Raw genomic sequence first — 17,955 nt, 5'->3', positions numbered from 1 at the left:
ATGGTCTTCATAGTTAAGTTTGGAAAGTATTAAATATGAAATTACAATAATGAAATCCAAATGTGTTTTTAATTGGTACAGTGATTTCTTTTTATAATTAGCTATTCATCAGCTGATGTATTTATGGATAAGCCTAGTGTTAATTACTCACTTTGGTCTGAGTGATTCTGTTCTTGTTATTAAGAACGTAGACGCCTTTATCCACAGCAACCAGATAAACACTTGCACTAGGAGCAGCAGTAACTTTTAACTTGATATGACCAAAAGGTTTATATGCTGCTTGGTTTTCTATACTCAGATGAACCTTGATGCATTAGGAAAAAAGAAATTAGTTACTAAAACATTTGACACATATCCAAGCATGCCATACAACAGTATCAAATGTCAACGGTCATTAAAAAAAATCAACAGTGATAATCATTAACATTTTAAACAGATCATGCATGTATCGTCATTATGCATTCCTCATACTGATGTGAAATTAATAGAATGAGTCTCCAGTTTTAATATTTTCATGTGTATAATGGCCAGTGGTTAAGCTGTAACACTAGGATTTAGTTTGTGTGTGTGAGAGATTATTTTCAATCTATTTAGAAGGAGTGTGTTGAAGCCATTTTTATAGAATGTAAAGAGTTCTAGTATAACGTAATTTGATTAGCTGTTAGATTTGGTATAAAAGAGAGAGAACTCTGCAAAACAGTCAGAAGCCACTGGACTTTGGAGCAATACAGTCTTTTGACCTACACAGAACTACAGAGAACTACACAGTTTATTTGTTTAGAAAGGTGAAGATCCTAAGTTTTTGTTTTGTTTTTATTTAAAAATCATAATTAAACAGTAAAACAAACAACCTTGGATTCAAGACCTTTATTCGTAGTTGTTTTGTGCCGAGTACAAAGGAACTCTGAGGTCCTGGGCTAATGAGTCAGTTTGTTGCACTCACATAGTGGATGAGCTGTTACTATAGCTATGATAGCATATCAGAACGAGCGCATGAATATAAACTTGCACTGCTTAGGTGCTGTTATAGGAACAAGTTTAAGTTGGCTTTATTTGTCATTTCAACCATATACATTGCTACAGCAAACAACATAAATTAGCAAAAAGAAACACAAGGAACACAGAACTATACATAACTCTGAACTAATAACACAAGGGGGGGTGCGACAAAACAGTAACATACTAGCACCAACATTTACGGTACAGATGGTTGTGCAAAATAGATTGATTGTATACAAACTTTACACCATATACAACTTAACACCTAACTAATATCCATAATTCAACAGTTAAAGGGTGAACAAAAGTATAAAACTAAAATAAATAAAACTTCTAAAACGCTGAAATCTCATAAACCGATAATGGAAAAGTACATAAATCTAATATGAGATATGGTGGATGCAAGTGCTGGTTAATCAGATTTAATATGACAAAAGATGACAAATCCAAATCGAAGCGCAAAACTAAAGGCAATAATAAACAGTGGTATTACATAGGCAGCTGTGCTGTAAGCCTCAGGCTGTAGCATGTCGTTCAGATAACACACCTTCTGGCATGAACAAGTCATCGATCACTGGTGGAAAAGCAGCCATTTTTTTTTTGTTGTTCTGCCAGAACTTTGACTGTCATTGCATTTTTTTCTACCATGTCCTCATTGTTCTATTCCTGGTACCTGTTAATGCTAATCATATCCACCCGTGTTTGATTTCCAGCATGTATTTAAGTTCCCCATGTGTGTGTTTCTTTTTTTATTAACAAAAAAGTTCTTATTTATGGACTTCTGACCCCTTGATTAAATTTGTGCTTTGCTTTCTTTATATTACTATTTTTAAACTTTTAAACAGCAGAACATTTATTCTCTCTGAATCTGCCTCTGTTTGGGTGGTTTACATTTCCCTTTCAGGAACTCGAGCTGTGTCAAAAAACACTTTGGGAACGCTGCTGCATTGTCCATGCTCTGAGTAATGAGTCTACTCAGTCAAAATTAAGGACAGGCTGTCACCAGCGGGGAGACGTCTTGTCCAGGGAGTATAAAGGGCACCGGGATCTCCTCTCTCAGCTAGGGGGTGCAATAGTTCACCCCCGCTCCGAGCTGTGGAAGCTGTGGCTGTGGTCCCTGAAGGGGCACAGCTCAGAAGTTCAGGTCCCTGTGTCCGGGCATTCACTGGGCAGAGACCCACTCCTGACACGTTTTCTCTGTGGCACCCAGGGGCTGAGGCCCCCAGTGCGTCCCAGAGTGCCTGGTTGGGACCTGGCCATAGTACTGGAGGCTCTCTCATAGCCCCCCTTAAAACCTTTGGCTGAGGTTTCACGGAAGCACTTTCTCAAAAACACTTTCTTCCTGGCCATCTACTCTTTGAGGACAGTAGGTGATTTGCAGGCCCTCTTTGTGGCCCCCTCTTTCCTGGAGTTTACTCCAGGCATGACCAATGCCTTCCTGCACCCTAGAGTGGGTTACATCCCCAAGGTGTCAAGCTCCAGGCATTCAACCCTTCTCTATTCTGTTATGTCCACCATATGAGTGTAGCGTCTGGCACAGATCATTTAGATTTCATGTCCCAGGCATTCCTTTTAACCTATGACATCTACATCACAATCAAAAGGTGAAACTTTTATTGGGGGTGGTGTATCCCACAGTGTCACACTCCCCCTCCGAAAACACGAAACAGGACCAAACCCTGAACTCTTGTTGGCCTCACAGGGAACAACCATAAAACAATCCACTCTTGAAACTCGGCTCCAGTATGACTATTTGTGACACACACACAAACACAATGGGGCACTCTTTTACTAGTCAAACAAATAAATAAGATGCTCCACATTCCACGACATTAACCTACAGTGCCTTGCAAAAGTATTGACCCCCCCCTTGGCGTTTTTCCTATTTTGTTGTCTTACAACCTGGAAATAAAATGGATTTTTTGGGGGTTTGTATCATTTGATTTACACAACATGCCTACCACTTTGAAGATGCAAAATATTTTTTATTGTGAAACAAACAAGAAATAAGACAAAAAAAAACAGAAAACTTGAGCGTGCATAACTATTCACCCCCCCAAAGTCAATACTTTGTAGAGCCACCTTTTGCAGCAATTACAGCTGCAAGTCTCTTCGAGTATGTATCTATAAGCTTGGCACATCTAGCCACTGGGATTTTTGCCCATTCTTCAAGGCAAAACTGCTCCAGCTCCTTCAAGTTGGATGGGTTCCGATGGTGTACAGCAATCTTTAAGTCATAAAACAGATTCTCAATTGGATTGAGGTCTGGGCTTTGACTAAGCCATTCCAAGACATGTTTCCCCTCAAACCACTCGAGTGTTGCTTAAGCAGTATGCTTAGGGTCATTGTCCTGCTGGAAGGTGAACCTCCGTCCCAGTCTTAAATCTCTGGAAGACTGAAACACGTTTCCCTCAAGAATTTCACTGCATTTAGTGCCATCCATCATTTCTTCAATTCTGACCAGTTTCCCAGTCCCTGCTGATGAAAAACATCCCCACAGCATGATGCTGCCACCACCATGCTTCACTGTGGGGATGGTGTTCTCGGGGTGATGAGAGGTGTTGGGTTTGCGCTAGACATAGCGTTTTCCTTGATGTTCAAAAAGCTAAATTTTAGTCTCATCTGACCAGAGTACCTTCTTCCATATGTTTGGGGAGTCTCCCACATGCCTTTTGGCGAACACCAAACATGTTTGCTTATTTTTTTCTTTAGGCAATGGCTTTTTTCTGGCCACTCTTCCGTAAAGCCCAGCTCTGTGGAGTGTACGGCTTAAAGTGGTCCTATGGACAGATACTTCAATCTCCGCTGTGGAGCTTTGCAGCTCCTTCAGGGTTATCTTTGGTCTCTTTGTTGCCTCTCTGATTAATGCCCTCCTTGCCTGGTCCGTGAGTTTTGGTGGGCGGCCCTCTCCTGCCAGGTTTGTTGTGGTGCCATATTCTTTCCATTTTTTAATAATGGCTTTAATGGTGCTCCGTGGGATGTTCAAAGTTTTGGATATTTTTTTATAACCCAACCCTGATCTGTACTTCTCCACAACTTTGTCCCTGACCTGTTTGGCAAGCTCCTTGGTCTTCATGGTGCCGCTTGCTTGGTGGTGCCCCTTACTTAGTGGTGTTGCAGACTCTGGGGCCTTTCAGAACAGGTGTATATATACTGAGATCATGTGACACTTAGATTGCAGACAGGTGGACTTTATTTAAGTAATTACGTGACTTCTGAAGGTAATTGGTTGCACCAGGTCTTATTTAAAGGCTTAATAGCAAAGGGGGTGAATACATATGCACGCACCACTTTTCCGTTAATTATTTTTTTAGAATTTTTTGAAAAGTTATTTTTTTCATTTCACTTCACCAATTTGTACTATTTTTTGTATGTCCATTACATGAAATCCAAATGAAAATCAATTTTAATTCCAAGTTGTAAGGCAACAAAATAGGAAAAACGCCAAGGGGGGATCAATACTTTTGCAAGGCACTGTATACCCTGTATGTATCTTCTCCCCAATTATAGTGGTACTCTAAAAGTCTTATTTTTGTAACCCTGTTTTAATGTTGTCTCTTCTTTAAGATTTCAAAGTTGATTTAACATTATCGTTGCTTTATTCTTTTTTTCCTAACAAGGGTGCATTGTATACATCAGAATACAACATTGTGTCAACATCAGTTATACTTTAATTACTGATCTCTGTATGTTAATTTACCCCAGTTCTAATGCTGTGATTTCTCTTTATGTTTAGTATTCAAATGACTGCAAAATTATCTGTTCCTTATTTTTCAAACAATGGTGCATTTTATTCGATCATGAAATGTACCACATTGTCTTGATACACTTTGGATAAAACTAAGTTCTCCAAAGCAAATATAATCTGGAAACCATGCCCACAAACACATGAACAAAGTGGAGTTTTTCCCTCCAAAATTTCAGGCCGTAGCATTGGCCAATTCCCCAAAGTTGGGTGGGGTTCAGGACCTTTAAAACATCTTGAACCCAACTAATCAATGTTCAGTCAAGAAAAGCAAACTTGTTTACTCGGGTCGACGACCCGGGGGACCGATGGCCCGGAGAGTCTGACGCTTAGAACAGCCCAGCAGCGACACTTCGGGACGAGATCTCAAATCTCTTTTGAGATCTTCCAGCAAGCTTTATCTTCAAGAACACCAAATGCTCTGATCTTAAGGAGAAGCTGGAAGAACATCTGACTCCATCCTAACCGACTCGTCCAAGATTCTTTTGTCTACCGCACCTGGATTCTTGTGCAACAAGCGAATGCAAGTAACCGGTTTACCAACTAATTTGGATGCGTGTTAAGTTTGAACCCCTTACTATTAAGGCGAATGTAAATTTCCAGACAGTATAATTTCAATATAAAATGATACTGTCTGTTTGCCGGACGAACAGACTAATAAGTGTAACGTTAATTCCATTACCGTCAATTCAACTTAATTTAAATATTTAGAAGTAACTATCTTCTTCTTCTTTCGGCTGCTCCCATTAGGAGTCGCCACAGCGGATCATCCGTCTCCATACCACCCTGTCCTCTAAATCTGCCTTTTTCACACCAACTACCTGCATGTCTTTTAATCTTGTATTTTAACTTGAGTAAATATGCTTTGACATTTCACTGTAACAGCAAAATAATTCAGTGTTCCCCTATGACAAACCTCTTAGGGTACCTGTAACGATGCTGATAAAGTCAATAAACAATAAACAATGTCTTCCCTCACCACATCCATGAACCTCCTCCTTGGCCTTCCACTTTTCCTCCTACCTGGTGGCTCCATCTTCAGCATTCTTCTACCAATATAATTCATGTCCCTCCTCTGCACATGTCCAAACCATTTCAATCTTGCCTCCCTCACCTTGTCACCAAAACATCCTACATGCGCTGTCCCTCTAATAAACTCATTTCTAATTTTGTCCATCCTCGTCACTCCCAACGAAAACCTTAACATCTTCAGCTCTGCTACCTCCAGCTCCACCTCATGTCTTCTACTCAATGCCACTGTCTCTAATCCATACAACATCGCAGGTCTCACCACAGTCTTATAAACTTTCCCTTTCATTCCCCTTCTCTCCAATGCATATCTCCACCTCTCCAGGCTCTTCTCAACCTGCTTACTACTCTCACCATAAATCACAATATCATCCGCAAACATCATACTCCAGGGAGACTCCTGTCTGACCTCGTCCGTCAACCTGTCCATCACCACTGCAAACAGGAAAGGGCTCCGGGCCGATCCTTGATGTAGTCCAACTCTCACCCTGAACCAGTCTGTCGTTCCTACTGCACACTTCACTGCTGTCACACTGTCCTCATACATGTCCTTTACCACCCTCACATACTTCTCTGCCACACCAGACTTCCTCATACAATACCACAACTCCTCTCTCGGCACCCTGTCGTATGCTTTCTCTAAATCCACAAATACACAATGCAATTCCCTCTGTCCTTCTCTATACTTCTCCATCAACATCCTCAAAGCAAATAAGGCATCTGTGGTGCTCTTCCTCGGCATGAAACCATACTGTTGCTCACAGATGGTCACCTCTTCTCTCAGCCTGGCTTCCACTTCTCTTTCCCATAACTTCATGGTGTGACTGATCAACTTAATTCCCCTGTAGTTACTGCAGGTCTCCCTTATGCTTAAAGATTTTTTAAAAGTAACTATAACCCGTTATAATTACTTATAAATATTCCCTTTTCTTTGCGAGCTAAATTCACTACATATAATGGTGGAAAATGCGGGCAAACTATTATTCAAACTATATACTCATTTTATCTTTGTCAATGGTTTTTCCCTCTTCTCTCCCATTCACTACACGAGTCCCTGGAGAAAGTCGGAACAACTGTTTATCTGCTATGGCCCTCCGAGGAGAGGCCTTCCTGCTGATAAGCAGATGCTCAGCAGGTGGATCAGAGCTCACTCAACCTGAAGTGTGGCAGCCTTTAAGCCTTGGTCCTCTGGAGTGTCCCTCCAAGACCTCTGTGACGCTGCAGGGTGGTCCACCCCGCTCACCTTTGCCAGGTTTTACAACTCCAGGTGCACTTTATACTCCCTGGTCTTGACGTCGCCTGGCCGGTGACAGCCTGTCTTAAATTTTGACTGATTGGACTCATTACTCAGAGCATGGACAACACAGTCACGTTCCCAAAGCGTTTCAATGCAGCATCTCTTTACCTCAAGGAACTATGGTTACATACTGTTATGTCATATTTAAAATGTGTTTGATGTTAGTCGCTCCTTTGACAAGCATTCAAATAAACTATAAATTGTACCTTTGAAAGGGTGACATGGATGGATGGTAGACAGGAGGGCAGAATAGCAGGCAGGCAGGCAGGCATGCAAGCAAGGTGGCAAACATGAATAAACAAGGATGCTCCAAATGGCTTAGAAATGATTAGCAGGCAATGTGATTAAAGTGGTACAAAGTATATCCAATGAGAGATCCAAATTATCTAAAATATTTCCAAATTCCAAAAGGCTGGTAAAAAACTATATGCCTCTAACGCCTTTCCTTTGTTCTCTAGATTAAACTCAAAGGGTGACCGGTGGCCATCTTAACTCCAAGGCCCTCTCAAGCTCTATCAAACTAAAAGTCCTATTCAAAATAAAAGTAACAACTAAAGGATATGGGTGCTCCTATAGCACATAATACCATTTTACCTTTAACCAAAAAAATGGCTCTTACACATATGTACCCGTGAGACATTTCCCCTGTGCCACATTCTGTGAGGGTTTACCTAATACCCTGTCTGCAACTCTGGTTTGAATGCTGATCCTGACACAAATCCAAGCCAATTATGAGCCCAGCAGTGCTGCCCAATCCTCGATAGTTCCTGGCTGCAGTATCTCTCCAGAAGTAATTTCAATATTAGGAGCCATAACTTGCACAACAGGAGTTCTTGGCAGTTAAATTGAGGACAGGATTTTGACTGTGTCTCAGTGCATTTATCTACTATATGTTTTCATTGTTCCCAGGTTTTTGTTCCTGCATATTTGTTTTTGTTCCCAGTACCTGTAAATGCTAATTGGAATTCACCACCAGTGTTTAAATTTGCAGTGTGTATTTATGTTCCAATGTGGCTTAGTGTGTGGTTTTTGAAGTCTTTTGGGTTATGTTCCAGCCTTGTTATTTTATGTTATCATCCTTGTCTTGAGTTACCCTTCTGTAAGCCTTTTACCGTTTTCTTTTTAGTAACTATCTTTATTTCCTAGCAAAATTTTAGGTGAAGTTTTTTGTCAAAGAATTTGTGAAGATTTGTGTTTCCATTTTTAAGCTGTGGATTTCTGCATTTTATTTTTTGTCTTCCTTGATTAAAATCATTCTAATTTTCTAAGTTTGTTGCTCTGCTGGGTTCCCCTTTTAGGAACTCAAGCTGCGTCAACAGCGCTTTGGGGATCGTTGTCCTCACTCTTGTTCCTTTGGAGAAACATGAATACATATGTAACCTGCAGACATTCACACGCTTGATTATCCCCAACACTTTGGCCTCAAGTTGGAGCTTCACAGTGATCTTTTATGCCCCGTCAAATTTTCTTTGTCATGCAATGCACGGACAGATGGGGGCAAGTGCTGGTAGAAGGAGGCCACCAGGAAGGAGGCCACCAGGAAGAAGGAAAAGAGGAAGGAGGAGGTTCATAGATGTGGTGAGGGAAGACATCTAGGTAGTTGGTGTGAAGAGGCAGATGTAGAGGACAGGGTGGTATGGCGACGCTGTGGCGACCCCTAATGGGAGCAGCCGAAAGAAGTAGAAGATGATTAACCAATTATACCAAGCAAGTGCAAAACCCAGCCATTAGGGTGGCACAAGCCAGTGCAGTCTTAGTGCCAGTCCCAAGCCCAGATAAATGGGGATGGTTGTGTTATTAAGGGCATCCAGGGTAAAATGTGCCAACTCAAACATGTCATACTGGATTGGTCGAAGCCCGTGTTACCAACGACCGCCACATGTATTGTTATTCAACAGGGTACTGGTGGAAATTGGGCTACTGTTGGCCAATGGAGGAAAAGGGGAGGAGGAAGACATCTACAAACACAGCAGGAAAAGGAGATGTGGAGGAGAGTGGAGATTTAGGTGGTGGGCACTTTAAATGATGGTACTATGACTGGTAAAGGGACAGATATAGCTGATGTGATGGAGCGGAGAATAGTAGACATGTTGTGTGTTCAGGAGACCAAGTGGAAAGGGAATAAGACCAGGAACATTGGAGGTGGGTTTAAACTGTTATATCATGGTGTGTATGGAAAGAGAAATGGTGTAAGGGTGATACTGTAGGAAGAGTACAGTAAGAGTGTAGTGGAGGTGAAGAGAGTTTCTGAGTAAATTTCATCAGTGCTTATGCTCCACAAGTTGTGAGATAAAGGAGAAGGAGAAAATCTGGAGTGAGTTAGATGAAGTGGTGGAGAGTGAAGCTACTGTAGAAATAAAAGATTAGTGATTGGGTCAGATTTTAATGTGCATGCTGGTGAAGGGAACAGGGGTGGTGAGGAGTTGATGGGTAGGTATGGCTTTAAGGAGAGGAATGTGGAAGGGCAGATGGTGGTAAATTTCGCTGAAATGATGGAAATGGCAGTGATAAACACTTGTTTTAAGGTTTACAGTAGGGTGAAGTATAAGAGTGAAGGAAGGTGCACACAGGTGGACTATGTTCTATGCAGGAAATGCAACCTGAAGGAGATTGGAGACTGTAAGGTGTTGGCAGGTGATAGTGTAGCTAGACAGTTTTGGATGGTTGTCTGTAGGATGGAGGAGATTGAAGCCTGAAAAAAGAATAAGGTGGTGGAAACTGAACTAGGAAGACTGTAATATGAGATTCAGGGAAGAGATCAGACAGAGGCTTGGTGGTGGTGAAGAGGTGCTGAATGATTGGGCAACTACTGCAGAAGTGATAAAGGAGACAGCTAGAAATATACTTGGTTTGACATCTGGAAAGAGAAAAGAAGGCAAAATGACATGGTGGTGGAATGAGGAAGTGCAGAAAAGCATAAGGAGAAAGAGGTTGGCGAAACAGGAATTGAGAGGGGGAGAAAAGTAGGCAGGAGTACAAGAAGATATGGCATCAGGTGAAGAGGGATGTAGCAAAAGCTAAGGAAAAGGCTTATGAGGAACTGTAGGAGAGGTTGGACACGGAGGAAGAAGAAATGGATTTGTAGCGATTGGCCAGGTAGAGGGACCGAGCTGGGAAGGATGTTCTACAAGTTAAAACAATAAAGGTTGGAGATGGAAATGTGTTGACTCATCAGCAAGGTATTTCCCAGGCAATGATCTCAAAGCAGACTGTGCTTTCAAAATGTGCTGTTTGAGTGGTGGTAGTCAAGGAAATTTAATGCAGCAGATAAAAGATGCATGCTTACATCTATACACAAAATTACTATCTTGAAAAGTTTGGCCAGAAGTTAACTTAATGAAAAAATGTATAACTTAATAACTTAATGTGCTTTAGACCATCAGTTGTCTTGTCCAGAGGAAAGGGTGAGTACAGAGTCAATAGCCCTATTAATACTACTACAACTACTTTACAGATCCATATTATATCAAGAAAAACACGTAAGAAAATAGAAAGGGCAATCATCATTATTTAAAAAAATAAAGGTAAATCAGAAAAATATCAAGAAGTTTGAATGTATTCCAAGTAGAATCTCCAAAAACATCAAACACCATGATGAAACAGGCTCTTATGATTGCTGTCTCAGGAAAAGAAGCCCAAGAGCTAGTGCTGCTGCAGTGGATAAGTTTATTAGAATTACCAACCTCAGAAACCAAAACGTGTCAGACATAATTCAACATACACTGTTAAAAAGAGTCAAACTGAGGCAAAGAAGCGTGTGTTTTGCTGATGAAACTGTTGATTTAGTCAAAACTGAGGTCTTAACCAATATAGCAGAAAAAGCAGCCAACAAGCATTTAACACCTCTGGAAACTCAAGATAGTTGGAGGTGACTACCTCAGGAGGCTGACTGAGAGAGCATGCAAACCTATCATGAAAGCAAAAGGTGGCCCCTGAAGAATCTAATACATATTCTTGTTCTTTGTAGCATGTTCTTTTGTGGGTTCTTTCATATTTTGGATGACTTCGGTATTAATGTACAATGTTGAAAAAACAAAAAATAATCAAGGGGACAAACTTAAAGCTGGTGTAGACAACATCCAATTACATGAGATGGATAAGGACAAGTGTGCACTATTGCTGCAAGCCAGCATGTGTTTCATGAGCTCTGGCATTTTAACATCAATCTATCTAATCTTACTCTTATGAACAACAACAATAATAATAAACAACCAACCTGTTCAGTACATGTGTCCTTCACATCAACCATGATCGAGTCAGCAACAACCTCTGTAGTTCCTACATGGTAATACGCCAGCAGTCGGAATGAAGGAAGCATTTGTCTGGTGATAACTATATTTTCAGTTATCACATTATTTTTTTCTCTCTTTTTCTTCGAAGTGTGCACAATCTGCCCTTTACTTAAGATCTGGAAAAACAACCATGAAGTGGTGATACACATGATTATAACCCAAAATACAAGACAAAGTATTTTGCTCATTTGAGAGAAATAATATAATTTTTAAAACTACATACCATGTAAGTAATATCTTGAATTTTATTTTCTGGAGGCGTCTGTATAGTCAGTGTGAAACTGCTCAGACGTTCGACATTCACTGCTGAAGTTAAGGTGATGTGCAGGTAGTTTTTGGAGCTGGAATTGTAGGCATGTGCTGTGAACGTGTTAACTGCTTGACTTCCCGCCCTGCCTTTAAGGCTCTCCACGTCCGTTTGTACCTTTGGTGAAACATAGTAATGCTTGAACTTGGCATAAGGCAAAGAAGGAATGTGGTTGATTTCATATAATAATCACTTTTTAGCTGGCAGCTGTACATTTAATATTAAGATAAATGTCATCAGTAAAACAATTACAATAAATCAAATCAGACCATAATACAGGGTACATAATTTGTGCCCTGGACAGTGGATTGTAAATGGCTGGAAGTTCAGGTGTGAGTTCAGAGCGTTAAACACACAGGTTGTTTGCGTATGTCTGTTAAATCAGTGTTCTAAATGAATGTGCTGTATATACATATAAACACCTGTAACTATAGTAACATACGATTCAAGTTTCACACAAAGTGAGACAGCGATTGTACACATTTCCTAATTACCTTATAGAGCTTTTGGAGGATTTTTGTGTGCTTTGTTACTTATATAATCAATACATTGATTTTGATGAATGGTTTGAAACACAAGGTGCATTTTACAAACTACATAAGAAAATGTTCAAATGAAAACTAGAATGAAAATCATTATTAGTAAAAACACAGACGCAGCTATATTTATATTTATGGTATGTACAGATGGCGCTACAGTATACAGAGCGACATACAAAAGCGATTTGGAATCTGCATTAATGAATACATCATGTTCACTAGGTTTCTTGGGATACCATCAGACTAAATCTCTGATGGGAGGAATTATAGCATACATTTTATTTATTAATACATAAATAAATAAAACAAACAGGGGGAATAAGCCCTAGTTTACGTCGCTCTGGATAAGGGCATCTGCTAAATGCCGCAAATGTAAATGTAAATGTAGTTTAAGTGTTTCCGGAAGAGATCTGAATTCATTTACATACACCACTATCGCTTTCTCTCACCTCTCTAATAACATTATTATTTATTTATTATTTACATGTGTCATCTTATGGTAGTATCTTTGTGTGTGATTTAGAGCTGCAGAATTCTAGATCTAATGAACTCACTCATTAGTAACCTTCTCTAATAATGCTGAATGTTAGCAGGTTTAGATGAAAACCTACTTCAATCTTCAGCTCAGTATCTGAGGATTTGGTGTTTAAGGAGATCTGAGCTATGCCATTTAAATCCGTTCTGGCAGTATTGTTTATGTGAGACACCAGCAAGTCGATGTTTTCCGCCGGTGTCCCATCAGGGTTTGTCACGAACACCTGGGGTAGAAAAAGCACTCAGCTCAGTTATTTCATACAAATATTTGATGTATTAAAAGTGGGCACTTGATTTCATTAACTAAATTTAAAACCCACATCAGCTGCAGTAATAGAAATAAAAAAAAATCTCTCTGTTCCTTTATCTCTCTCCCTCTGCCCCTGAACCTTACTCTCATTAGGGCTCTCTCTCTCTCTCTCTCTCTCTCTCTCTCTCTCTCATTCTTTGTCAAATTTAAAAATCCAAGCTGTAATTTCTTGGGATAATTTTTGTAATAATGTTGCCAAAGCACATAAAAAATGCTATTTTACTTGTATTGAGATAGTAATAAGTTTATATTAGAATTAAATAGAACTAAAAAGAATAGTGATAGAATTTAGAAAAAAAAAAAAAAAAAAGATAAGAATAGAATCTTCTTCGTGTTCTTTCAGCTGCTCCCATTAGGGGTCGCCACAGTCGATAAACAGTCTCCATACTACCCTGTTCTCTACATTTGCCTTTTTCAAACCGACTACCTGCAACTTCCTGCACGCTCCATCCTCAGCATTCTTCTACCAGTCGTTCTTACTGCACACTACATTGCTGTCACACTGTCCTCATACATGTCCTGCATCATCCTCACATACTTTGCCACACCAGACTTCCTCATACAATACCACAGCTCCTCTCTCCACCCTGTCGTATGCTTTCTCTAAATCCACAAACACAAAGCAACTTCTTCTGACCTTCTCTATACTTCTTTATCAACATTCTTAAAGCAAATACTGCGTCTGTGGTGGTCTTTCTGGGCATAAACCCATACTGTTGCATCGAAACGCTTTGGGAACGCCTCGCTCTGAATCTGAAATTATGCTCTGAATCATGTGTGTAATCCGGCCAATAGGCAAGCAGTGATGACTTCACGCAAACCAGGAAGATTCAAAATGGGTGACCGATGGTAGCGACATTAGCCTTTGTTTGTTCAGGTAAGCGCTTTGTGTGTGAATCTGTGCAAGCAATGATAAAATTTTGCATGTTTGTCCAGGTTCTGGGAGACCCCATATGCGCAAAGCAGTTGGTGCAGTTCAAGCGGTACCTCCATCGCTGCAGATGGAGGGGACCCGCCGCCTCTCAGGACGCCTCAACGGCTGCAGGGCACCTCTCCAGCCACTTTGAGAAGGTCAGGGACCAGCCTCGAGAGCCTTGTCGTATATATTGTATGCGACCATTATTTTTTTTTTTGCAGAGTGGCCTCCTGTGCCAAGGCATCCGATCGGGGGCACAGCCTCCCTCCAGCGGGTGTCTCCCTCCATCTCCGGCCAAGAGATTGCAGCGGATGGAGTAGACCCGCCCTGTCTCAGGAGGCCCAAGCGGCTGCAGGGCATTGCTCCAGCCTCTCTGGGTCCCCAAGAGATTTCTTAGCAGATTGGGAAGTACGGCCCTGTGTACAATATAGAGGGATTACTCAATTTCATTCAGGTCCTCTCCTCCCTGGTTCAATGGGATGTGTCTCACCCAAGCAGGCTCTGGTCCTGGAACAAGAAGTGCACACCCTGCTGAAAAAGGTGCCATCGAGCTGATTCCTCCCTTAGTCAGAGAGTCAGGCTACTACAGCGAGTACTTCGTTGTTCCGAAGAAGGACAGCGAATTGCGGCCGATCCTAGATCTACGCTCCTTGAACCACTCACACATGAGGCTCAGATTCAGGATGCTCACCCTCAAAGTGGTTGTGTCTCAGATCAAGTCCAAGTCCCTTAGATCTATCGTAACAAACCAGTCCTTGGACTTCACTGGTTTGTCACAATAGATCAAAGGGATGCCTATTTCCCAAGCCATCCTTCCTTTTCACAGGAGGTTCCTGAGGTTTGCTTTCGGGGGCGAAGCTTACCAATACCGGGTCCTCTCATTCAGCCTAGCACTTTCACCCAGCACCTTCACAAAGTGCATAAATGCAGCTCTAGCCCTGCTATGGCTTCAGGGCATCCGCATTCTAAACTATATCGGCGACTGGTTGATATTAGCTCGATCAGAGATTCAAGCAGTCCAGAATCGAGATGTCGTTCTCGCCTGCATGAAGAAGCTGGGGTTAAGACTAAATGCAGGGAAGAGTGTGCTTTCTCCAGTACAGAGAACCACCTTCTTGGGTGTAGTGTGGGACTCGACCGTGTTGTGGGCACAATTGTCCCCCGCCCGGAATGCAGCCATCCTCACAGCAGTTGGAAGAGTGAGAGAAGGACAGCCACTCACTGTGAAGCAGTTCCAGTGGCTGCTGGGTCTCATGGTGGCAGTGTCCAACGTGATCCCATTTGGCCTCCTTCATATGAGACCCCTCCAGTGGTGGCTCAGAGACAGAGGGTTCTCCTTAGGAGGCAATCCACTCCGTATTATCATGGTCTCACGGCAAAAACTATGAGCCTTAGATTTATGGAAAGAACCTACGTTCCTGTCTCAGGGCCCCGTCCTGTTTCGAGGCAGTGTCTCGATCACTCAGGAAACTAGGGTTAGAAATGTAATCTAGAGACGTTACTGCAGGTCTGCACATCTCTCCTTTTCTTTAAGATCGGTACCAGCAAATTCCTTCTCCATTCCTCAGGCATCCTCTCACCTTCCAGAATATTGTTGAATATTACTTCCATTATACATTTTTTTTTTAATAAGAAACCTCATCTATAAAATACAACCATTTCAGCTGAGAGGTACCAGGAAGTGCAAGTAGCCCCTTGTGCAGAATAAATAGATAAATAAATAAATACAAAAATTTGACACAGTGAGGCAACATAATGCATCTTATGCAATTACTGTTTCTCCACACAGTGATACTACTTTCAAAATCACAATCTCATCTCTCCTAAACATCTCCACATTTCTACTGGTATGTCTCCTGGGCCAACCACCTTTCCACTCTTCGTCCTCTTAATTGCTAAAAAAATTTTGTAACTATGTTTTTTATACGTTTTTACATTCTTTCCCCATTTTAATAACATATATAAAACTTAGTTACAATATTTTATTCCAACAAAAAAATAAACGATTAAGCAGCTCTGATATTTCTTCTTATATAGCAAAAGTTACCCCATAATACTCAAACGACCTGCTCTGGCAAATGCTTTGCTAATTGATTGATTTTTGGTAATTTCATTGATGTTTTCGATGTTAATGTAAGATCACTAAGGTCAATATCACTGTCAAAATACTGCATATTTCTATAAAACATGTCTGTTCTCAATTCATTTGTACTCTTTCTTCACATTTATATGAACATCAAAAGCTGTTTTCCATTTTCTGTTTCTTCTACTGTTAAAATTGTATGACAGTTCTATATGTGTGTACATGTATATGGTATAATAAGCAGAAATCACATTTTTCCCAAACACAATTAGTTGAAAACAGTATAATACTGTAATTTTAAATTATATACAGTCGATATTTCTATAGATTAATATACTGTTAATATTGATCATGGTTGTAGTCCTGTTAAAATACAGCAACGTGTAAAATTTCAGTGTATTGTTTAAAACATTATATAAATATTACTAAACAAAACTGCTCTACTTGTACTTTGAAAATAAACGGCATTCCAGGTTTGAAATATCTGGGGGTTTTGGTGAACTGGATGGTGTATGGCGATGTGACTATATGTATACCCCTCCTCTCAGCTTCCACCATCTCACTGCCTGAAACACACAGTTGCACAGTTGCATTGTTATGGGACATTCTTAAAAACAGAGCTTACACACCATTTGCATGCTTCTAACAGATACATGCAGATTATTGAAAAAAAGAATGTTTATATATATATATATATATATATATATATATATATATATATATATATATATATATATATATATAGGTGTCAATCCTTTAACGGGTAAAGTTCATCAGTATATATATATATATATATATATATATATATATATATATATATATATATATATATATATATATACTGATGTACTTTACCGTTAAAGGCTTGACACACCATCTCTTTTTATTTTTCATAATTTTCAACATTGTACATTTATACTGAAAACATTCAATTTATGATCGAAGTCAAGATGGCGCCGCAGATGGCAGCCTCGGCACGACTCTCTCTAGTACTTTCTTTCTTTTTGTTTATTGTCTGTGTGTTTAGTTACCCTACCCTAATAACTTACACTAAAGAAGAATTGCTTAACATCGGGGAGTTCACTCCAGACACCTTTTCAACAGTTTTTACAAACCCGGAAAGTTATTTGGAGATCTTAGTTGGAGCTGCAGCTACTCTCTATGGCACATGGAGGAGACGCCGGTGGGGGAAGCGCGCCGGCACGCTAGTGAAGCTACGACAGAGGGGATTTAGAACTGCGCTCCCGTCGATTCACCTTGCGAACCTCCGCTCACTGCCGAACAAAATGGACGAACTAACTCTTCTTAACGGAACAAACAAAGATTTTGCATGCTCCGCTGCTCTCTGTTTTACTGAAACTTGGCTCAATCGCTCAATCCCGGACAGCGGATTACTTCTCTCGGGCTTCCACTTACACCGAGCGGATCGCTTAACGGAGCTATCGGGCAAAACGAAAGGCCGGCGGAATCTGCTTCTACATTAACGAACGTTGGTGTACAGATGTCACAGTGCTGGATAAATACTGCAGCCCAAACTTGGAATCACTGGTAATAAACTGTAAACCGTTTTACTCACCGCGGGAATTTTCCTCATTCATTCTGACCGGAGTTTACATCCCACCTCAGGCCAACGTGAATGATGCACTGCAAAACCTGGCAAACCAAATATCCGGCTTGGAGCAAAAACATCCGGATTCTCTTTTTATTATCCTTGGAGACTTTAACAGAGCAAAACTAACACTAGAAATTCCAAAATACAGGCAACATATTAACTGTCCGACAAGAGGGAAAAACACACTGGATCATTGCTACACCGTTCTTAAGGACTCGTGTAGCGTCTGGCACAGGTAATTTAGACTTCATGTCCCAGGCATTCCTTTTAACCTATGACATCTACATCTCAA

At 40.7% G+C, this 17,955-nt stretch overlaps 1 protein-coding gene across 1 annotated transcript in view; it reads right to left on the bottom strand.

The window, feature by feature from the left end:
• Nucleotides 1–17,955, bottom strand: part of LOC124378334 (complement C3-like) — an 88,476-nt gene that overhangs the window by 40,849 nt on the left and 29,672 nt on the right. The window contains exons 10-14 of the mRNA XM_046837930.1: nucleotides 16,502–16,617; nucleotides 12,820–12,966; nucleotides 11,586–11,786; nucleotides 11,287–11,478; nucleotides 152–304 (exon numbers count right to left, since the gene is read on the bottom strand). Coding sequence (XP_046693886.1) covers nucleotides 152–304; nucleotides 11,287–11,478; nucleotides 11,586–11,786; nucleotides 12,820–12,966; nucleotides 16,502–16,617 — 809 coding nt within the window. The remainder of the gene's footprint in view (nucleotides 1–151; nucleotides 305–11,286; nucleotides 11,479–11,585; nucleotides 11,787–12,819; nucleotides 12,967–16,501; nucleotides 16,618–17,955) is intronic.

This window comes from Silurus meridionalis, chromosome 24, assembly GCF_014805685.1.
Source record: "Silurus meridionalis isolate SWU-2019-XX chromosome 24, ASM1480568v1, whole genome shotgun sequence".
Classification (NCBI taxonomy): domain Eukaryota; kingdom Metazoa; phylum Chordata; class Actinopteri; order Siluriformes; family Siluridae; genus Silurus; species Silurus meridionalis.
This window is presented reverse-complemented; position numbering and strand designations above follow the sequence as displayed.